The sequence below is a fragment of the Colossoma macropomum genome, unplaced genomic scaffold, assembly GCF_904425465.1.
Source record: "Colossoma macropomum unplaced genomic scaffold, Colossoma_macropomum, whole genome shotgun sequence".
In the NCBI taxonomy this organism is placed as follows: Eukaryota; Metazoa; Chordata; class Actinopteri; order Characiformes; family Serrasalmidae; genus Colossoma; species Colossoma macropomum.
In genome coordinates this window covers 2,532,304-2,556,370 of record NW_023494788.1, presented here as the reverse complement: position 1 = coordinate 2,556,370, position 24,067 = coordinate 2,532,304, and the positions used below count along the sequence as shown (strand labels likewise).

At 36.4% G+C, this 24,067-nt stretch overlaps 2 protein-coding genes across 2 annotated transcripts; both read left to right on the top strand.

Annotated features, from left to right (window-relative positions):
• Positions 1-10,003: 10,003 nt before the first annotated feature.
• On the top strand, positions 10,004-11,101 carry LOC118806359 (eotaxin-like). The gene is made up of 3 exons (XM_036567771.1): positions 10,004-10,160; positions 10,303-10,417; positions 10,890-11,101. The coding sequence occupies exons 1-3, from the start codon at positions 10,097-10,099 to the stop codon at positions 11,044-11,046; spliced, it is 336 nt and encodes a 111-aa protein (XP_036423664.1). The 5' UTR covers positions 10,004-10,096; the 3' UTR covers positions 11,047-11,101.
• Positions 11,102-20,035: 8,934 nt separating this feature from the next.
• On the top strand, positions 20,036-21,101 carry LOC118806358 (C-C motif chemokine 3-like 1). Its single transcript, XM_036567769.1, has 3 exons — positions 20,036-20,217; positions 20,360-20,474; positions 20,930-21,101. The coding sequence occupies exons 1-3, from the start codon at positions 20,154-20,156 to the stop codon at positions 21,084-21,086; spliced, it is 336 nt and encodes a 111-aa protein (XP_036423662.1). The 5' UTR covers positions 20,036-20,153; the 3' UTR covers positions 21,087-21,101.
• Positions 21,102-24,067: the final 2,966 nt, after the last annotated feature.

Below are 24,067 nucleotides of genomic sequence, written 5' to 3'. Positions count from 1 at the left end.
GCTTTCTGTCGTGATCACTTTCCCTCAATTAAGTTCATCCAAATCTCACTAGAGTTGGTGAGCAACATCAGATCCTTGTGACCAAAGAGGGCCCTTTTATTAATGCATGCCTACATTAACACGTGCCAATAACATTTAAACCAATCTACAAACATATAACTGTAGAATAATGGCTAATCAAAATTTAGCAGCTGATAATTACCACTGTGATTGAGCAGTGATTGTGAAGTGTAGTGTATTCATAGCACCATCATGAGGCTGAAAGCCCAACTGAGCAAAACATTCACCCACAAGGGGGATTTTTTTTTTTTTACAAAAACATTTACTTTGAATTTTCTTGGAGAAAAATGTATCCAAATAGTTAATTAAATGCTCAAGAAATCTGTCAGAGACATCTGACCAATCAAATAGCATTTTTTGTCATAGTTGAAATTGAGGCACTATCTAGTATCTTGTATCTGGTTTCTCACGAAACCTGTTGGTGTATCCTGAATATTATCCCAATTTCAGTGACAATATTCCACTAGGGATTGTTACGACAATAACAATCTGACAATTTTCCACAACAATAAAAATGAAAATGAAAAAAATCAAGGTGGGTGGGTGAGAGTGGACGCTAAGTTTAAAAGTCTGGAAGGCGCAGTTATGAACTGTAAATATACTTTCTTTTTTACTTTCTCAGCTCAGGAAAAGGGCTTTTCAATCATCTCCAATCATACACACAGCAGTGACCAGTACATACAGAACAATAACCAGACCTTTTGAATGCTCAAGAAAAAACAGGAGACTGATTTCTTTGCACTTTCCACTCTCACCCCCGAATTAAACCCTGAATGCAATGATATAAAAATCTGGCGTTAATTATATCTTGTAGTTTTATCACTATGACTGTACTTTTATCATGTGACACACCCACCAAACACGTACCTGTAGTGCGAGTAATTGCAGTTTTACATTCCAAAACGCTATATGTCCATTTCTAACAATTTTGGAAATTTTTTTTTTTTTGAAAACTGTAACAGCTGATGTAGAATGGAACATTTTTATTTCTCTCATAAAGGTGGTATTAATAATGACATAGCCTTGCTTTTTCTTGTGTGTTAAAAGCCAACAATGTACATCATGAAAAAAAATAAAAGTGATCTATAATTCGTTACAGAATGAAACCCTTCATTGTTTTTCTGAATAAATGCATTTATTGTCTTGTCTTTATTTTTGAGAGCACTTTCTGTTCATACCATTTATGACCACTAGATGGAGTGCTACCATCCAATAATCACTGGAGTTTTTTGGGGGGTTTTCTGAACTCCCTTTTGTTTTTCCCCTAAAAGGCGCACTGTATATGTGGTGGTCTGTACTGGTAAGAATGCAGCTTTGTCCCGTCCCTGCAGTTCTCTTGGTTGTTTGGTGGATACATAGTAAAACTATCCAAACAGTCTGGTAATGGTGAACTAATCTTTCCAGACTGTTTGTGTAGTATAGTTAGTCTTGAATTTCATAGCATTACGTTGTTGACCTGTTTGTGTTGTTTGTGTAGGACATTTGAAATGTGATTTTTGTGCATTTTTCCAGGTGCAGTATGTGAGACTGTCCATCCTGTTCTTATGACGATCATTACTGAACAGAAGCCACAGCTTCATTTCTCCTGTTTATACCGGGTGCATGTGTGCAGTAACTCATCTGAGGTGCATAGGAAGGTGTCCAAGAACAAAAGCACAGCAGTTACAACAACATAATAAATCCAACAATAAATTCTTGCTACATTTCGCACAAAACGCTTACTTATGTTATGCAAGTTTAAAATCTTTTTCTTTCACTGAACCTGTCTGCTCTGCTGGGGCTGCTGCTCTGCTTTCTTCAGCTGACCTCTAGTGGCGAGTCGACTGCATTACGGTCAGTGATGGAGAGCGCAGGAGGCCAGAGCAGAGCTGCAGAGCTGTGGGACACTTAGAGGGGATAACATTCCAAAAAGAGAAGCATTTGCGTGTTAAGTAGTGATGTCAGTTTCTTGCCAAAGGCAGGGAGTTTTGTGTGGATCCAGCCGCTGCATAGGGCATCAATTATGTTGAGGCAAGGAATGAATTCCCATGATCCTCTCCATGGCAAAGCATATAGAGTAAATGTACTCAAATACCAAATTATTATAAACTGAGAAACTACCATTTCTTTGTAGTTGATGAAAGTAAATGTCTCTTTTGCTGTATTTTTAGAAATAAAGATGTTTTCGTTTAAAAATACAAGTAAGCTCTTCTAATTACTGAGCTCAGGTGTTTCAGCCACACCCATTGTTAACAGGTGTATAAAATAATAGACAAGTTCTCAGAGCTTGATAGACAAGTTCTCAGAGCTCAGTGACTTTAAGCATGACACCATCATAGGATGCCACCTCTGCCACAAGTCAGTTTGTGAGGTTTCTATCCTGCTAGATCTGCCCCAGACAACTGTAAGTGCTATTATTGTGAAATGGAAGTGTTTAGGAGCAACAACAGCTCAGCCACAAAGCGGTAGACCACGCAGACTCACAGAGAGAGGCTGCAGAGTGCTGAAGCATGCAGCACATAAATCTCCAATCCACTGTTGCATCGCTCACTGCAGAGTTTCAAACTGCCCCTGGAAGCAACATCAGCACAAGAACTGAATCTTCATGAAATGGGTTTCGCAGCTGGACACAAGTCTAAGATCACTATGCACAATGCCAAGCGTCGGCTGGAGTGGTGTAAAGCACGGCATCACTGGACTCTGGAGCTGTGGAAACTTCTCTGGAGTGATGAATCACACTTCACTATCTGGCAGTTAGTGGAAGTTTGGCTGCCCTAGTTTAATGACATGTTTCATGAATTTTAAAAGTGTAAATGAGTTAACACCTCCTCTACAGAGAACACACTTCTGCATGTTTTAATGCAGAATTACTGTTTATTTGCTGAATTTAACATTTTAGGGAAAAAATAAAGTCACGTTTTATGTGTTCTGTTTTCCAATATATTAAACTCAGCAAATAAATAGAAATCGTACAATGAAATTTGCAGAAAAAAGCCATATTTCAGTGTGTTCTCTGTAGAGAATGTGCTCACTTAGTTTAACTTAGAACATCACCATAGCAGGTGATTTTTAAAATAATAACTAAACCCATTTTTATTCGTAGGTAGCAAGTATAGTGCAAAGAGAGAGGGACAAGAACTGAACCCTGGGGTACTCCATGAGTTACAAGCTTTATGATGTTAAGACCCAGTGGGTCATAATGTGTTTTTTGTGAAGTGCGTCTTCTCCTGTATTGATTACAGAACTGTGAGCGGGGGACATGCACTAAGCCACCACCAGGGGGAGCCACCTATAAAAAGGATACGTCCAGGAGGAAGTACATTGCTTTGCTTCTGATGCAGCTTCCGTTGCGCCCCTGGTTCCCCTAACCAGTGATTGAAAGAGCTTCAAATATAGAACTGTGTCTGTGTGAGAGTTTGGATGTTAGTGTATGGCTTATTGGTGCTTTGTGGTTTGTTATGGGATTTTCATAAAGATAACTGAGCTAATGTGGCTGCCCAGAGTCATAACTCTTGTATATAATCTCTCTTATTGGGGAGAGAGGGTTATTTTTGTTTGCCTTTGTTTTCTCCTGGTTTGCTTTATTTAGGGAGTTAGGTTAGAAATTGTATTTGCTTTTCTTTTGTTTGCTAGCTTAGTTAATTTTCCTTAAATCTAAGTTTAGCCTGGTTTTGTTTGTTATTTTTCCCTTTTCTCCTCTACTGTTTTCTGAAGAGGCAAATCTGTCTGAGGCCTTAAACTTCTGAAGAAAATAAAACCAATTCGTGATTATTTTGAGATAACGAGTTAATTATCTTGTGATCTCAAGATAATAAAGTTGTTATCTGGAGATCGCAAGATAATTAACTCATTGTCTCAAGATAACAACTCGAGATAACAAGATAAGTAACTTGTTAATTCAAGATAACAACTTTGTTATCTTGAGGTCACAAGATAATTAACTCGCTATCTCAAGATAACATCTTTTGTTATCTCAAGATAACAAGATAGCTAACTTTTTAAGGATAACAACTTTGTTATCTTGAGATCACAAGTTAATTAACATGTTCTCAAAATAACAACTTTTGTTATCTCAAGTTAAGAAGATAACTAACTTGTTATTGCAAGACAACATCTTCATCTTGAGATAATAAGATAAGTAACTTGTTATCTCAAGATAACAATCCAGGAAATTATAACTACATTAAAGTCTCTATGGACTTCTTACTAATTAGATATTTGCATGTATAACATTTTAATAATATTTCACACAAAAGAGGAAATCATTCATTGTAGTGCAACAAAAATAAACGTTTAGGAGCTTCGACATATTTCCTGTAATCCGCTTTCACTACCCCAGTCTTCTGAAGAGTGAACTCAGCAACTTCATCAGAGTCAAATCAGAATGAAAGCCAAAAGATTAGGCACCTCATAGTGAATTGGTGCATTGTTAACATAAACACTAGTGACTTTAACAAAAAACAGTTTACAGAGTATTTAAACCTGTACAGTTGTGGGACAAAGTCTTGTGGACAACCTGTATTAGAATAACTGGACAGATAAAGGATAAAGTGCTCATGATCCAAAGCCAAACACACTGAAACATGTGCTGAATGGGCCTGTACAGGTGCAGTGGAACTGGATCACTCCTCGTCTTTTTGATGATGGTACTGAATCACTCATTCTTATTGCTAATGGTACTAGATCACTCATCTTTACTAATAAAGGAACTGGGTTACTTGTGCTTATTAATAATGGCACTGGATCACTCATCTTATGGACGATGTTATTGGATCACACATCTTTACTGATGATGGTACTGAGTCAATCATATTTATTGGTAATGGATCTCATCTTTATTAATGATGTGAACTGGGTTACTCATCGTTATTAATAATGGAACTGGATCCTTTATCAATTATGTGAACTGGATTGCTCATCTTTATTAGTAATGAAACTGGATTCATTTATCTTTATCAATGGTGTGGACTAGATTCCTTGTCTTACCAATAATGGAACTAGATCACTTGTCTTTATGGATTTATTGGTGATGGAACTGGATCACTCATCTTTATTGATACAAACACTGGATCATCCATCTTTTTTAACAATAGAACTGGATTGCTCATCATTGTTGGTGATGCTACTGGATCAGTCCAACCAATGTGCAGCAGGTCTAAAGAATATTTTAGCAAATTGAGCATGAATTGTTAAAAATTATGGATATATACATTTTTGTCTATCAAAGAATAAGCTCCCCTGGCTCACAGAGATCTGAGAAAAAGGAACACATGAGAAGAAGTGGAGAAAAGAGGAAGGAATGACCAGAATACTTTCAGCTTTAAGACGACACTCAGAAATCAGTTATCTTGGATCTTGTGTTTGGAACAGCTCTCTCTCTCTCTCTCTCTCTCTCTCTCTCTCTCTCTCTCTCTCCCTATATCTGTACATCTGTTATTTATCTCTCTACCTTTCCTTCATAATATATATCAGCTTTTAATATATTGTGTGTATGTTAAGTCAGTGGGTGGGTCCAGTAAACTATCTTCTGTTTAAGTTTCTTGTAAAACCTGGTGAAATCCATGATTTGGAAATATTTTGTTCAATGTATCATTGACATTTTGATTGGCTGTTCCATGGAACTTGTTTCACAAGATGCTTGCAGCTGTTGCAACTGCTCAGTTTAGTCACATGTAGGTTTCACAGTGTAAAGCCAGTCTATGACTTTGCTAAAAACATAAGATTTATTTTGCACCTCTACTTTGTCAGAGAATATTTTGAGGGTCTTAATTTCTCTCTTGTCTCAACTGTTGCTTGTTGTTTCCTGCAGATTTAAGACTGTAAGGGGAGTTAGAGGACACTGAGAGGGTCAGCAGTCATGTCGCCGCTGTGGGCAAACTTTCACAATAAGAACGTCAAAGCTCTCCCTAACAAAGCCTCATTAACGTTATTTTCCTGTCAACTTTAAAGCAAATAGTTGCACATGGGAAAACTAATTTATTTGAAAATGTTATTTTATATTTTAATCAGAATTTATTTTTGTAATAATAATTTCCTCATAAAAGGCTTCATGTCTATTTTCAATCTTTAAAATGTTGTCAGCATAATCTATTAACAAGTGCAACAACATATATTAAAGATTTGAACAAAATTGAATTTGAAAAAATTTGAATAAAGTTGGGGATCAGAATCAGAATGAGATTTATTGGCCAAATTTTGATACACATAAGGAATTTGGTTCTGGTCACTGGTGTCTCTCTAGTATTACAAGCAATATACAGGCAATGTACATGAAACTTGCAGACAACAATATACACACAGGGGACAGGAAGAAGGTATTTAAGAATGGTAATATTCTATGTTCACACTCCATCTGGCTGCTACGCACATCATCTGCATATATTCAGATATTTATCATTTTTAATGTATAGACATTATCGGCCATTGTGCACAGTTTTACTAAACTATTTTTTCTGGGGTTCAAAGGCAAATACAGAGTCACGTGTTACACTACATGAATAGGGTTATTACTTATTAAACTTACAGTAATAAGCTGTAATTAACATACACTAACCTCCTTTATTTCTATATAACATCTGCAAAAGTAATGCAACTCAGTAGCCAGCAATTTACTTTAAATGTTTAAATGTAATTTACTTTAAATGTTTTTTTAAAAAACTAACACCAACAAATTAAAAATCTGAACAACATCAGTGAACATATTTATTTACCATGTTTTGCATTGTATACGCACTGAATATCTCAAATATATATGTCTACATTGCAGATGTAAATACACATTTTACAGACATTTAAATTTTGTTTATAATTTGCACAAACAAGCCCAAAAATTCACATCAGTGTTCCAGCATGTAATCAATCAAAAATAAAACCTAGAAAAATGTTTAAAAATCTTTAAAACACCAAAACCTGATTTGATAGAATAAAAACTCTTAATATGTTAATCTTAAAATGTTTACACCTTTGCAGCTCAATGTCAACTTCAAAGTGAAGAATTAGTATTGTTTATATTTAAATCAGGGCAAGAATTAACAACATAGGATTTCAACAAACATGGAAAAGTTTTGCATGTGTACCAGGAATGATAATGGAAAATGGAATATTCTAGAAACCAGAGATTAAGATCAACTAATAATAATTCTGTTTTTTTATCAGTGTTTGAGATGTTTGCACTAATCCTGTTTATTAAATTAGAAAAGCTATCAGAAAGCTAGATTTAAAATGTTTGAGTGTCAGCAGAGAATGATTTGGCCAATGGGGAGCATGGATATGATATAAAAAAGAGGGACAAAGACTGAACCCTGAGGTACTCCATGAGCTACAAGCATTGTGGAATATTTATTTATCAGAATAGTGACAAAGTGATGTCCTTCCATGAGGTTTGATGTGACCTATCAATTAAAAACGTCATCAGAATGATGGGGGTCATTCAAAGCATTTAAAAGAGGGTTAGTATCAGAAATGAGGTGTATATATATGTATATAAGGAGATGATATTTCTATCTTAATAATTGTGATTCTCATACACAGATTTATCTTAAAACATGCCCCCCAACCCCAAATAACTCTGCAGGGAATAATCTGTCCAAGTGAAATAAAACGTGCAGAAACTTGCAGCATCAGCAAAACTAAACGGAAGAGGAATAAAGAGTTTGGGTGCTTTGAAAACATCAGACTTTCAGACATTATTTCACACAAAAGAGGAAATGTCTCATTCATTGTAGTGAGCTATAAACAATCTTTTGGAACTTGACGATGTTTCCAGTAGTCTACTTTCACTACCCCAATCTGAAGATTCAGTTACTTACCTAAAATATATTAAATAATAAATATGGAATGACTTCTATGATGGCATTATATTATTATTATTATTATTATTATTATTATAGTGAAAAGCAATTGAATTGAAAGATCAAAGATCATTCAAGAAATTTTTCCAAAAAAATTTCAACCAATAGACAAGAAATGCAACAAAGGAAAGGTACTGAAACAGGTACTGAAACATATCTCACAAAGACAAGAATCTACTACATCAGCATCATATTCTTTATTTAGGCTTGTGTTTACATTGAAGGAAATCCTCATTAAGTTGCCTTGGAAAAGCCAACCTACTGTTCTTAATAATCTTCCTTACAAGCAGAAGGAGATCAGGGCCAGGTTAAGATCCTCTGGTGCCCCTGGGCTTTAGAGTTATACTGCCCTGTCCCCACAAAGCCTGCAAAGAAAACACTCTCTATCACACACACCATTTATCCATTGATAACAATCCATTGTAACAGTTTTGCTGGAGACTCATCCTGTTTATCAGTCACTAAATATCGTAACTGGACTAACGTTCGCTCCTCAGCTAAGGCTTTGTAAAGATCAAGCTGAGTTGGGACAGTGTATGAAACACCAGTAAAACAGAAAACAGTGATTAGTAAATTCTGTTTCACATTAATTACAGTGTAATACAGATGTACTACATCTGTATTACATTGGAAACAGTACAAAAAAGATATTTAATGTTCTACTTTATGAACTTTGTTTGTTATGTGCTCATTTCAAATATGAGGCCTACTACACATTTCAAAAACTGTTGGGACAGGAGCACGTTTACCACCTTTCCTTTCAATAGGACTTTATAAAAGTCTGGAGCTGAAGATACGAAATGTCTTGTCTTTGTACTGTTTTAGTTCAAATGTGGGTCAAACTGAATTTGACATCTCTGGTTTGCTTTTATTTGCATTTTACCTACTGTCCCAACTATTTTAGAATTGTTTTAAAAGCAATTATTCAGTTATACGAGTCTGAAATAACTGAAATAAGCCTGGATGTTCCTGAAAAAGACTCTTTTATATATATAGTCTTTCAGCAGTAGTGATGCCTGCAGGTTACCCAATAATAACCCCCCATACCATAACAGACCCTGGATTTTGAACAGTCAGGATGGCCCTTTTCTTTTTATGCCCAGAGAACATGATGTCCGTCATTTCCATAACACTCTGGAAGGTAGGCTCATCAGACCACAATACATGTTTCCACTGAGCATTTCAGATGAGCTTGAGCCCAGAGAAGACGGCAGCATTTTAGATGTTGTTGATATATGATTTCCACTTTATATAGTACAGCCTTAACTTGCGTTTGTGGATGCAGTAATGGACAGTGTGTACTGACAACACTGGGTCCTAGTATTCCCAAGCCCATGGGGTGATATCCATCAAAGAAACATGCGCCTAAAGGTCAAAGGCATTCAGTTGTGGTTTTTGGGCTTTTTTTTGCACAGAGATTTCTATGGATTCCCTGAATATTTTTTCAATATTAGAAATTTATGCACTGTATAGATGAAAAGCTGAAAATCCTTGCAACCACCTACTGAGGAAAATTGTTCTTAAACTACTGAATTTTTGCTGATACATTTTTGGTAAAGTGGCTCAGACTTTTCTGGATGCTCTTTTTATGCTCAATCATAATTACATCACCTCTTTCACAATTTCTTCTGAACAACAACATCCCTAGTTTTAAATCACCCCTGTCCCAACTCATTTAGAACATGTTGCAGGAATCCATTTAAAAATTAATGTATACTTACAAAAAATCATAGTTGATAAAACATTAAATGTCTTATCTTTGTACTGTTTTTGTTCAAATACAGATTAAAGTGAATTGAAATCACTGCTTTCTTTTTTAATTAGCATTTTACCAACTGTCTCAACTTTCTGGAACTTATTTTGTAAATAATATTAATAAATTGCTGATTCATGAAGAAATGTAAAGACTTTTTTTCTTTCAGTGAATTCAAGTTGGGGTTTACAGGGTCACAGAGCTCTGAGAGAAAGGAACACGTGAGAAGAAGTGGAGAAAAGAGGAAGGAATGACCAGAATACTTTCAGCTTTAAGACGATACTCAGAAAATCAGTTCTCGTGGATCTGGTGCTGGGAACAGCTCTCTGTCCCTATATAATGATGACCAGAGCACTGACTCTACACTCACACTCACTGCTCTCTACTCCACAGCAGAAGACCCTCCACTCTCTCCAGCTCCGTCTCTCTGGCTGAAATCAGACGCTCTGCTAGAATGAGGATCCTGTCTGCTCTGCTGGTGCTGCTGCTGCTCTGCTCTCTCCAGCTGACCTCTAGTGGTGAGTGGACTGATCACACTGAGCTGTGTTACTGTCAGTGTTATTATAGATTATAAAGAGGGAGCAAAATTACATCACAATGAGAATCAGGCATTTGTGTATTGAGGTTGTGGTGTTAATGTGGTGTTTGTGATCCCTGCAGCTCCAGCTGAACTCTCCTCTGACTGCTGTACCAAGCTGACTAAGATGAAGATCCCTCTGGTCTTTGTGGAGTCCTATTGGAAAACGAGTAGTAACTGCCCCCTTAAAGCCATTGTGTGAGTATTAATGATCCGACTTTTTTACTCTTCTCATTCTGACATGCTGATTATATGATGGGGGAAAACACACCTGCATTAAATGCTTTACAGTGAAATACAAACGTTTGTCAAATTACACATTTTGTTGATACAGGGAACAGACTTAAATATGGCATTTTACTGCTAATTTTAGTGCACAATTTCTTTTTAACATGTTAGAAAAACAGAAAATATAAATGTTGGCAACATATTTTTCACAATATGTTAAATGATGAAAACAAAAAGTAATTGTGTGTTAAAATGTGCAGAACTGTGTTGTTTGTAGATGATGTGTAACTTATTTTCACCTTGAAAATCAACTAAACTTTGCCTATGACTGTATATACTCAGCTAAAGCCTCAACACAATCTCTATTGTTTCACCTTCTCAATATAAGATGATATGATTCTTTATTTTCCAGCTTCTAATTATTTTTCATCTTCTCCTGCAGATTTCTCACTAAAAAAGGAAATAAGATTTGTGTGGATCCGGACGCTGTGTGGGTCAGCAGTCATGTCGCCACTGTGGACGAACGCACAGGCAATGATATGACAGCAAGAACTTCAACTACAACTCCCAAAATGCTCTCACTTACAAATCTCCCTTAACTTATTGTTTTCTGAACTGAATCTCAGAATTTTACACATTGAAACACTGAACGCTTTTTCTATTTTATTAAATGTGAATGTTCTTATTTTAATTTATTTTTGTAATAAAGATGTTTTTGTTTAAATGATTTCATGTCTTTATTATTGAAATTAGAATCAACATTATTGCTGAACAATTAAAAGCCAGCTCTACGCAGTGGTGCTGTGACACTGGGGACAGGAGCTTTTCCAAATACAAAGCATCAGCTGATAATCATGGACAGGGAGTCTTCACAGACTCTGTCTATGTCCATATATGCATAATGGTAGTTGCAATGTGATTTCAAGGGTCAGGGGTCAAATGTTGCTAGATCATTTCAAAGACATTTACAATTGTGCCATCAATGTAAATACAAAAACAAGAAAACAAGGAGGGGACAAGAACTGAACCCTGGGGTACACCATCAAAAACAAGCAATATGAAATAATTAGAGTTTGCCAAATGAAATGGCTGTGAAAAAAGATCTTTTGTTTTTATTTCAGTACTGATATTACCTTTTACTGTGGTTTACAATATTAACACCACGATGCATTAAAAAATGCTTAAAACTCAACAAACTACATTCTCAATGTCATTTTTGAATATCAGCAATCTTTAAGGGCTTACACATGTACAATATGCACAATAAAATAAGTATCAACAACATATTCATGCTCACAATGTGTACAATTATTATATAGACAAATTGTTGAGAACTCCTGCAACAGAGCACTGCAACACTTACTGAGAAATATTAAAATTCTTCATCATAAAGCATGAGATAGAACAGTCAGTTCAGAACTTTATCATTTTTTTTATCATATAAACATGAACATGCTTTAGCCATGCATATGATGATACACAGTCAGTCCATAAATTCTGGGACATAGTTATTATTGTCAGAGTTGAAATTAAATGATGTAAAAGTTATTTACATCTAAATCACCTGAACAGTGTAGGAATTACAGCCATTTACATACACGGCCCCGTCATTTTTAGGGGCCCAAGAGTCTCATAGGACAAACCAACATAAACATAAATTCATTTTTGGCTCTTAATACTTGGTTGAATGTTATTTTGGAGACAATGACTGTCTGAAGTCTGGAACTCATAGACGTCACCAGATGCTGGGCTTCTTCCATGATGATGCTCTACCAGTCCTTTGATGCAGCTGTCTTCAGTTCCTGCTTGTTCTTGGGGTGTTTTGCCTTCATATTTGTCTTCACTAAGTGAACTGCATGCTCAGTTGGATTGAGCTCAGGTGACCGACCTGTGCAGAACATTCCAGTTCTTCACCTTAAAAATGTCTTGGATTGCCTTGGCAGTACGCTTCGGGTCATTGTCCATCTGCAGTTTAAACCGTCCAATGAGTTTTTGAAGCATTTCAGATAAGCATGAGATATTATAGCCTTATACACTTCAGGATCAACCAGCTGCTTTTGTCAGCAGTCACATCATGAATAAATACAAGGGAACCAGGGCCACTGGCAACTATACATGCTTATACCATAACACTACCCCCACCATGCTTGATGGCTGAGGTGATAAGCTTTGATATTCACTGCTCCCAACAAGTGGGTTCATTCTACACTGTTCTCACCTACACATGGACTTTTGTAGCTTTTAACACAAATTCAGATACAAATATGTAATTTACATATTTGAAGCATTTTTATCAGTTTATTTTTCCTATATCTGTATATCTCTTATTTATCTATCTACCTTTCTTTCCTAAGATATTTAAGCTTTTACTATATTGTGTGCATGTTAAGTCAGTAGGTGGGGTTTCCTTTTCAAATAATCAGTAAAACAACTGTTTTACTTTTTGTCCATTGATCTGGTGAAATCCATGATTTGAAAGTATTCTGTTTAATGTGGTCACATTATAGATGTTTTCATTGGCTGTTCCATGAAATTTGTTTCACGAGGTGATTGCAGCTGTTGTGACTGATCAATTTAGTTTCATGTAGGTTTCAAGCAACTAAAGGTCTATGAGAGTTTCACAGTGTAAAGCCAGTCTATGACTTTGCTAAAAACATAAGATTTATTTTGCACCTCTACTTTGTCAGAGAATATTTTGAGGTTCTTAATTTCTTTCTTGTCTTAATTGTTGCTTGTTGTTTCCTGCAGATCTCTCAACCAAATATCACATCATGTTAGCATAAAGTTGGGGATCAGAATCAGAATCAGAATTTGCTGTCCAAGTGTGTTGATACACATAAGGAATTTGGTCTGGTGTCTACACTGGACTACACTGGTGTCTCTGTAACTGTGTAGTGATACATGCAATATTCAGACAATGTACATACAATTTACAGACAATATACAATATTCCCACAGCGGATAATAAGAAGGTATTTCAAAATGGTAATAGATAACATACAAACCTCAACTGATCTAAACACATCATCTGCCTATATTCAGATATCTGTCTTTTCTAATGTGTAGGAACAGACATTATCAGCTATTGTGCACAGTTTTACTAAGTGATTTTATGGGGTTCAAAGGCAAATACAGAGTCACATGTTACACTAAATAAATGAGATTATTACTTATTAAACTTACAGTATTCAGTAATTAAAGTACAGTAATCTCCTGTAATTTTACAAAACATCTGTGAAAGTAATGCAACTCAGTAGCCAGCAATTTACTTTAAGTTTACATATGAAAATAATATTTTTTCAAATAAAGCAAACAATAAACTAAAAATCAGAACAATATCAATTAACATATTTATTCACCATGTTTTTATTGTACACTCGTCTTCAAAAAAATAGTTCCACCCAAAAGGAATCAACTGACAGGTATGAAACTTGGTGGGTACGTTTGACATTGTGAGACATGCAAATGATTAACACTCGGCCGCGCATGTTACGTAAGCGAGTACAGCTCTTATAGCTGTACCTGACTGACTATATAAGGTCATCCCGTTGTGCAAGCTTTCCATTCTGACTCGTACTGTTGTGTTGGTGGCATCCTCTGCAAGATAAGTATGCCTTGGAGAAGAGTTTGAAAGCAATGCGTGCAGTTGGAAGCGCTCGAGAGGGGTCGCATTGTAGGGCTTCGGGAAGTCGACATGCTGCGCGCCATACAGGTTGTGCGGATGCTACCATAGCACGCTGTTGGCGGCAGTTGTTAAATGAACCTTTTAGCCAACTGTGTCTGAACACATCGGGATTAGACCTCTGCATTTAATCCATCCGTGCAATGAAACACCACATACACACTAGGGGGCAGTGAGCACACTTGCCCGGAGCGGTGGGCAGCCCTATCCACGGCGCCCGGGGAGCAGTTGGGGGTTAGGTGCCTTGCTCTTGGGCACTTCAGTCACGTACCATCAGCTGAGGGGATCGAACCGGCGAACTTCCGGTCACAAGGCTCCATCCCACGACTGCGCTTCTGTCAGAAGAAGGCATGCACCAGTGACATGAAGGATCTGGGAGACCTACACGAACCATGGAGAGGGAGAACTGACGGATTGTCCGACATGTGCAGAGTGACCCAACAGCCATGATTGTGGATATTCAGCGAGCAGTGATGCCCTCCAAGAGTCATTCTGTTAGTGCCAGATGGCTGCATGACGCAGGACTACATGCACGCAGACCGTTACGATGATTGCCAAAGGCTGCAATGGTGTTGTGCCAGACTGTCATGGAGTGAGTCAGAATGGCAGCGGGTCATCTGCAGTGATAAGTCCCACTTTTGTCTTGGTGGAGACGACAAATGAATCCGTGGGTGGAGGCACTGTGGTCAGCGCCAAGATGAACGGTTATCTCAAGATTACAAGATAACGAACTTGTTATGTCAAAATAAAAACTTTGTTATCAAGATAACAATCCAGAAAATGATGACTACCTTAAGGTCTCTCTGGACTTCCGTACTAGTTAGATATTTGCATGGACCACATGTTAAGAAATTCTGCTTTGTAAAAATCACTGTAATTGATTAGTTTGAAAGAAAATGATTCAAGATTTGTCTTAAAACACGATCCTCCCACCCCAAAGCCTGCGCAGTGCTGCAGTCTCTCTCAGTGAAATAAAGACATGTTGACAACAGAATGAACATGAAGGTGAAACAACTTCCCGTAGAGAAATCAGCAAAATTAGAATTAGAGGAATGAGTGATTTGTATATATTTGAACGTGGAATAATATTTAGCACAAAAGAGGAAATCTGTCATTCATTGTAGTGCAACAAAAATAAACGTTTAGGAGCTTCGACATATTTCCTGTAATCCGCTTTCACTACCCCAGTCTTCTGAAGAGTGAACTCAGCAACTTCATCAGAGTCAAATCAGAATGAAAGCCAAAAGATTAGGCACCTCATAGTGAATTGGTGCATTGTTAACATAAACACTAGTGACCTTAACGAAAAACAGTTTACAGAGTATTTAAACCTGTAGAGTTGTGGGACAAAGTCTTGTGAACAACCTGTATTAGAATAACTGGACAGATAAAGGATAAAGTGCTCATGATCCAAAGCCAAACACACTGAAACATGTGCTGAATGGGCCTGTACAGGTGCAGCGGAACTGGATCACTCCTTGTCTTTTTGATGATGGTACTGAATCACTCATTCTTATTGCTAATGGTACTAGATCACTCATCTTTATTGATAAAGAAACTGGGTCACTTGTGTTTATTAATGAAGGCACTGGATCACTCATCTCTATGGACGATGTTATTGGATCACACATCTTTATTGATGATGGTACTGAATCACTCATTCTTATTGCTAATGGTACTAGATCACTCATCTTTACTAATAAAGGAACTGGGTCACTTGTGCTTATTAATGATGGCACTGGATCACTCATCTCTATGGACGATGTTATTGGATCACACATCTTTATTGATGATGGTACTGAATCACTCATATTTATTGATAATGGAACTGGATCCCTTCTTTATTAATGATGTGAACTGGGTTACTCATTTTTATTAGTAATGGAACGGGATCACTTGTCTTTATTAATGATGTGAAGTGGATTACTTATCTTTATTGATAATGGAATTGGATTCATTTGTCTTTATCAATTATGTGAACTGGATTGCTCATCTTTATTAGTAATGAAACTGGATTCATTTGTCTTTATCAATGATGTGGACTAGATTCCTTGTCTTTATGAATTACTCATCTTTACTGGTGATGGAAGTGGATCACTTATCTTTGTTGATAAAAACACTGGATCATCCATCTTTTTTAACAATAGAACTTTATTGCCCATCATTGTTGGTGATGCTACTGGATCACTTGTCTTTATTAATGATGAAACTGGATTGCTTGTCTTTACTGATAATGGTTCTAGATCACATATCTTTACTGCTGAAATTATTGGATCATGTATTTATGGGTGATGAAACTGGATCACTCATCTCAACCTATAATGTGAACCATAAGTTTTTTTTAATGATTTTAAAAGTGGATCACACATCTTTATCACATCAACAACAGCTGGATCAGTTGTCTGTATTGAAAATAGAACTGGATTACTCATCTTTATTGGTGATGGAACTGGATCACTTGTCCTTCTTCATGATGTAACTGGTTTGCTCATCTTCACAGATGATGAAACTGATTGTTGCTCTTTCTTGATGATGGAGCTGAAGATGGAAAATAATAATACCACTTAATAAAAACACTTGAAGCACCACTTTCCAACTGGATAGTGTGAATAGTACAAACAATGTGCAGCAGGTCTAAAGAATATCTTAGCAAATTATGCATGAATTGTTAAAAATTATGGATAAATACATTTTTGTCTATCAAAGAATAAGCTCACCGGCTCACAGAGCTCTGAGAAAAAGGAACACGTGAGAAGAAGTGGAGAAAAGAGGAAGGAATGACCGGAATACTTTCAGCTTTAAGACGACACTCAGAAATCAGATCTTGGATCTTGTGTTGGGAACAGCTCTCTCTCTCTCTCTCTCTCTCTCTCCCTCACGTTGTTGCCTCAGACCTAATTTCAGTGCAACCTGACAGTTAAATGAAGCAATTCTAAAACAAAGTTGCACGCAACACATTCAGGTTTTCCACTAGTTAGCTAAATTAGCAGCTTGTATATTTTGATACCCCATACCATTCTAGCAATAAAGCCATCCACAACATGTAATTGACATGTTTGATGCATTTTTATCAGGTTATTCTCCCTATATCTGTACATCTGTTATTTATCTCTCTACCTTTCCTTCATAATATATATCAGCTTTTAATATATTGTGTGTATGTTAAGTCAGTGGGTGGGTCTCCTTTTCAACCAACAAGTAAACCATCTTCTGTTTGAGTTTCTTGTAAAACCTGGTGAAATCAATGATTTGGAAGTATTTTGTTCAAAGTATCATTGACATTTTGATTGGCTGTTTCATGAAACTTGTTTCACAAGACGGTTGCAGCTGTTGTGACTGCTCAGTTTCGTCTCATGTAGGTTTCAAGCAACTAAAGTTGCATGAGAGTTTCACAGTGTAAAGCCAGTCTATGACTTTGCTAAAAACATAAGATTTATTTTGCACCTCTACTTTGTCAGAGAATATTTTGAGGGTCTTAATTTCTCTCTTGTCTCAACTGTTGCTTGATGTTTCCTGCAGATTAAAGTCTGTAAGGGGATTAGAGATTTGTGTGCATCAGGACACTGAGAGGGTCAGCAGTCATGTCGCCACTGTGGGCAAACTTTCACAATAAGAACGTCAAAGCTCTCCCTAACAAAGCCTCATTAACTTTATTTTACTGTTAACTTAAAATCAAATTGTTGCACATGGGAAAACTAATTTATTTGAAAATGTTATTTTATATTTTAATCAGAATTTATTTTTGTAATAATAATTTCCTCATAAAAGGCTTCATGTCTATTTTCAATCTTTAAAATGTTGTCAGCATAATCTATTAACAAGTGCAACAACATATATTAAAGATTTGAACAAACATCTCTCAACAAAATACCACAGCATGCAACTCAGTAGCCAGCAATTTACTTTGAATGTACATATGAATTTTGGGGGAGCATGGATATGATAAAAAAAAGAGGGACAAAGACTTAACCCTGAGGTACTCCATGAGCTACAAGCATTGTGGAATATTTCTTTATCAGAATTGTGACAAAGTGATGTTTGTCCATGAGGTTTGATGTGAACTATCAATTAAAAACATATATATATATATATATATATATATAAGGAGATGATATTAAGATAGAAATAATTGTGATTCTCATACACAGATTTATCTTAAAACATGCCCCACAACTCTGACCATATCTCACAAAGACAAGAATCTACTACATCAGCATCATATTCTTTATTTAGGCTTGTGTTTACATTGAAGGAAATCCTCATTAAGTTGCCTTGGAAAAGCCAACCTACTGTTCTTAATAATCTTCCTTACAAGCAGAAGGAGATCAGGGCCAGGTTAAGATCCTCTGGTGCCCCTGGGCTTTAGAGTTATACTGCCCTGTCCCCACAAAGCCTGCAAAGAAAACACTCTCTATCACACACACCTGTACTACATCTGTATTACATTGAAAACAGTACACATAAAAGATATTTGATGTTCCACTTTGTGAACTTTGTTTGTTATGTGCTCATTTCAAATATGAGGCCTACTACACATTTCAAAAACTGTTGGGACAGGAGCACGTTTAGCACCTTTCCTTTCAATAGGACTTCATGAAAGTCTGGAGCTGAAGATACGAAATGTCTTGTCTTTGTACTGTTTTAGTTCAAACTGAATTTGACATCTCTGGTTTGTTTTTATTTGCATTTTACCTACTGTCCCAACTAATGTAGAATTGTTTTAAAAGCAATTATTCAGTTATACAAGTCTGAAATAACTGAAATAAGCCTGGATGTTCCTGAAAAAGACTCTTTTATATATATAGTCTTTCAGCAGTAGTGATGCCTGCAGGTTACCCAATAATAACCCCCCATACCATAACAGACCCTGGATTTTGAACAGTCAGGATGGCCCTTTTCTTTTTATGCCCAGAGAACATGACGTCCGTCATTTCCATAACACTCTGGAAGGTAGGCTCATCAGACCACAATGCATGTTTCCACTGAGCATTTCAGATGAGCTTGAGCCCAGAGAAGACGGCAGCATTTTAGATGTTGTTGATATATGACTTCCACCTTACACAGTACAGCCTTAACTTGCGTTTGTGGATGCAGTAATGGACAGTGTGTACTGACAACACTGGGTCCTAGTATTCCCAAGCCCATGAGGTGATATCCATCAAAGAAACATGCGCCCAAAAGTCAAGGGCATTCAGTTGTGGTTTTGGGGCTTGTTTTAATACGCAGAGATTTCTCCGGATTCCCTGAATATTTTTTCAATATTTTTTAAATATTTAGAAATTTCTGCACTGTATAGATGAAAAGCTGAAAATCATTGCAACAACCTACTAGGGAATATTGTTCTTAAACTACTGAATTTTTTGCTGATGCATTTTTGGTAAAGTGGTCTTGACCCATCCTCACTCATAAAGGACTCAATCATGATGACATCACCTCTTTCATGTTTTCTGAACATTTAACAATATCCCTAGTTTTAAATCACCCCTGTCCCAACTCATTTAGAATGTGTTGCAGGAATCAGTTTCAGAATTAATGTATACTTACAAAAAATCATAGTTGATAAAACATTACATGTCTTATCTTTGTACTGTTTTTGTTCAAATACAGATTAAAGTGAATTGAAATCACTGCTTTCTGTTTTTATTAGCATTTTACCCACTATCTCAACTTTTTGGAATTAAATTTGTAAATCATATGCATAAATTGCTGATTCATGAGAAAATGTAAAGACTTTTTTTCTTTCAGTAAATTCAAGTTGGGGTAAACACAGAGCTCTGAGAGAAAGGAACACGTGAGAAGAAGTGGAGAAAAGAGGAAGGAATGACCAGAATACTTTCAGCTTTAAGACGATACTCAGAAAATCAGTTCTCGTGGATCTGGTGCTGGGAACAGCTCTCTGTCCCTATATAATGATGACCAGAACACTGACTCTACACTCACACTCACTGCTCTCTACTCCACAGCAGAAGACCCTCCACTCTCTCCAGCTCCGTCTCTCTGGCTGAAATCAGACGCTCTGCTAGAATGAGGATCCTGTCTGCTCTGCTGGTGCTGCTGCTGCTCTGCTCTCTCCAGCTGACCTCTAGTGGTGAGTGGACTGAACACACTGAGCTGTGTTACTGTCAGTGTTATTATAGATTATAAAGACGGAGCAAAATTACATCACAATGAGAATCAGGCATTTGTGTATTGAGGTTGTGGTGTTAATGTGGTGTTTGTGATCCCTGCAGCTCCAGCTGAACTCTCCTCTGACTGCTGTACCAAGCTGACTAAGATGAAGATCCCTCTGGTCTTTGTGGAGTCCTACTGGAAAACAAGTAGTAACTGCCCCCTTAAAGCCATTGTGTGAGTATTAATGATCCGACTTTTTTTACTCTGATTATATGATGGGGGAAACACACCTGCATTAAATGCTTTACAGTCAAATACAAAAGTTTGTCAAATTACACATTTTGTTGATACAGGGAACAGACTTAAATATGGCATTTTACTGCTAATTTTAGTGCACAATTTCTTTTTAACATTTTAGAAAAACAGAAAATATAAATGTTGGCAACATATTTTTCACAACATGTTAAAGGATTAAAACAAAAAGTAATTGTGTGTTAAAATGTGCAGAAGTGTGTTGTTTGTAGATGATGTGTAACTTATTTTCACCTTGAAAATCAACTAAACTTTGCCTATGACTGTATATACTCAGCTTAAGCCTCAACACAATCTCTATTGTTTCACCTTCTCAATATGAGATGATATGATTCTTTATTTTCCAGCTTCTAATTATTTTTCATCTTCTCCTGCAGATTTCTCACTAAAAAAGGAAATAAGATTTGTGTGGATCCGGATGCTGTGTGGGTCAGCAGTCATGTCGCCACTGTGGACAAACGCACAGGCAATGATATGACAGCAAGAACTTCAACTACAACTCCCAAAATGCTCTCACTTACAAAGCTCCCTTAACTTATTGTTTTCTGAACTGAATCTCAGAATTGTACACATTGAAACACTGAAAGCTTTTTGTATTTTATTAAATGTGAATGTTCTTATTTTAATTTATTTTTGTAATAAAGATGTTTTTGTTTAAATGATTTCATGTCTTTATTATTGAAATTAGAATCAACATTATTGCTGAACAATTAAAAGCCAGCTCTACGCAGTGGTGCTGTGACACTGGGGACAGGAGCTTTTCCAAATACAAAGCATCAGCTGATAATCATGGACAGGGAGTCTTCACAGACTCTGTCTATGTCCATATATGCATAATGGTAGTTGGAATGTGATTTCAAGGGTCAAATGTTGCTGGATCATTTCAAAGACATTTACAATTGTGCCATCAATGTAAATACAAAAACAAGAAAACAAGGAGGGGACAAGAACAGAACCCTGGGGTACACCGTCAAAAACAAGCAATATGAAATAATTAGAGTTTGCCAAATGAAATCGCTGTGAAAAAAGACCTTTTGTTTTTATCTCAATACTGATATTACCTTTTACTGTGGTTTACAATATTAACACCACAATGCATTAAAAAATGCTTAAAACTCAACAAACTACATTCTCAATGTCATTTTTGAATATCAGCACTCTTTAAGGGCTTACACATGTACAATATGCACAATAAAATAATTATCAACAACATATTCATGCTCACAATATGTACAATTATTATATAGACAAATTGCGGAGAACTCCTGCAACAGAGCACTGCAACACTTACTGAGAAATATTAAAATTCTTCATCATAAAGCATGAGATAGAGCAGTCAGTTCAGAACTTTATCATTTTTTTATCATATAAACATGAACATGCTTTAGCCATGCATATGATGATACACAGTCAGTCCATAAATACTGGGACATAGTTATTATTGTCAGAGTTGAAATTAAATGATGTAAATGAGCTCAGAGTGCAGACTTTAAGCTTTAAGTTATTTACATCTAAATCACGTGAACAGTGTAGGAATTACAGCCATTTACATACACGGCCCCGTCATTTTTAGGGGCCCAAGAGTCTCATAGGACAAACCAACATAAACATAAATTCATTTTTGGCTCTTAAAACTTGGTTGAATGTTATTTTAGAGACAATGACTGTCTGAAGTCTGGAACTCATAGACGTCACCAGATGCTGGGCTTCTTCCATGATGATGCTCTACCAGTCCTTTGATGCAGCTGTCTTCAGTTCCCGCTTGTTCTTGGGGTGTTTTACCTTCATATTTGTCTTCACTAAGTGAACTACATGCTCAGTTGGATTGAGCTCAGGTGACCGACCTGTGCAGAACATTCCAGTTCTTCACCTTAAAAATGTCTTGGATTGCTTTGGCAGTACGCTTCGGGTCATTGTCCATCTGCAGTTTAAAGCGTCCAATGAGTTTTTGAAGCATTTCAGATAAGCATGAGATATTATAGCCTTATACACTTCAGGATCAACCAGCTGCTTTTGTCAGCAGTCACATCATGAATAAATACAAGGGAACCAGGGCCACTGGCAACTATACATGCTTATACCATAACACTACCCCCACCATGCTTGATGGCTGAGGTGGTAAGCTTTGATATTCACTGCTCCCAACAAGTGGGTTCATTCTACACTGTTCTCACCTACACATGGACTTTTGAAGCTTTTAACACAAATTCAGATACAAATATGTAATTTACATATTTGAAGCATTTTTATCAGTTTATTTTTCCTATATCTGTATATCTCTATTTATCTATCTACCTTTCTTTCCTAATATATTTAAGCTTTTACTATATTGTGTGCATGTTAAGTCAGTAGGTGGGGTTTCCTTTTCAAATAATCAGTAAAACAACTGTTTTACTTTTGGTCCATTGATCTGGTGAAATCCATGATTTGAAAGTATTCTGTTTAATGTGGTCACGTTATAGATGTTTTCATTGGCTGTTCCATGAAATTTGTTTCACGGGGTGATTGCAGCTGTTGTGACTGCTCAATTTCGTTTCATGTAGGTTTCAAGCAACTAAAGGTCTATGAGAGTTTCACAGTGTAAAGCCAGTCTATGACTTTGCTAAAAACATAAGATTTATTTTGCACCTCTACTTTGTCAGAGAATATTTTGAGGTTCTTAATTTCTTTCTTGTCTTAATTGTTGCTTGTTGTTTCCTGCAGATCTCTCAACCAAATATCACATCATGTTAGCATAAAGTTGGGGATCAGAATCAGAATCAGAATTTGCTGTCCAAGTGTGTTGATACACATAAGGAATTTGGTCTGGTGTCTACACTGGACTACACTTGTGTCTCTGTAACCGTGTAGTGATACATGCAATATTCAGACAATGTACATACAATTTACAGACAATATACAATATTCCCACAGCGGATAATAAGAAGGTATTTCAAAATGGTAATAGATAACATACAAACCTCAACTGATCTAAACACATCATCTGCCTATATCCAGATATCTGTCTTTTCTAATGTGTAGGAACAGACATTATCAGCTATTGTGCACAGTTTTACTAAGTGATTTTATGGGGTTCAAAGGCAAATACAGAGTCACATGTTACACTAAATAAATGAGATTATTACTTATTAAACTTACAGCATTCAGTAATTAAAGTACAGTAATCTCCTGTAATTTTACAAAACATCTGTGAAAGTAATGCAACTCAGTAGCCAGCAATTTACTTTAAGTTTACATATGAAAATAATATTTTTTCAAATAAAGCAAACAATAAACTAAAAATCAGAACAATATCAATTAACATATTTATTCACCATGTTTTTATTGTACACTCGTCTTCAAAAAAATAGTTCCACCCAAAAGGAATCAACTGACAGGTATGAAACTTGGTGGGTACGTTTGACATTGTGAGACATGCAAATGATTAACACTCGGCCGCGCATGTTACGTAAGCGAGTACAGCTCTTATAGCTGTACCTGACTGTCTATATAAGGTCATCCCGTTGTGCACGCTT

Bases quoted from the DNA above. Each gene is read 5' to 3' on its own strand.
- LOC118806359 (XM_036567771.1), top strand. From the start codon at position 10,097: ATGAGGATCCTGTCTGCTCTGCTGGTGCTGCTGCTGCTCTGCTCTCTC. The intron at 10,161-10,302 runs GTGAGTGGACTG...TGATCCCTGCAG, and splicing joins TCTCCAGCTGACCTCTAGTG to CTCCAGCTGAACTCTCCTCT. The intron at 10,418-10,889 runs GTGAGTATTAAT...CTTCTCCTGCAG, and splicing joins TGCCCCCTTAAAGCCATTGT to ATTTCTCACTAAAAAAGGAA.
- LOC118806358 (XM_036567769.1), top strand. From the start codon at position 20,154: ATGAGGATCCTGTCTGCTCTGCTGGTGCTGCTGCTGCTCTGCTCTCTC. The intron at 20,218-20,359 runs GTGAGTGGACTG...TGATCCCTGCAG, and splicing joins TCTCCAGCTGACCTCTAGTG to CTCCAGCTGAACTCTCCTCT. The intron at 20,475-20,929 runs GTGAGTATTAAT...CTTCTCCTGCAG, and splicing joins TGCCCCCTTAAAGCCATTGT to ATTTCTCACTAAAAAAGGAA.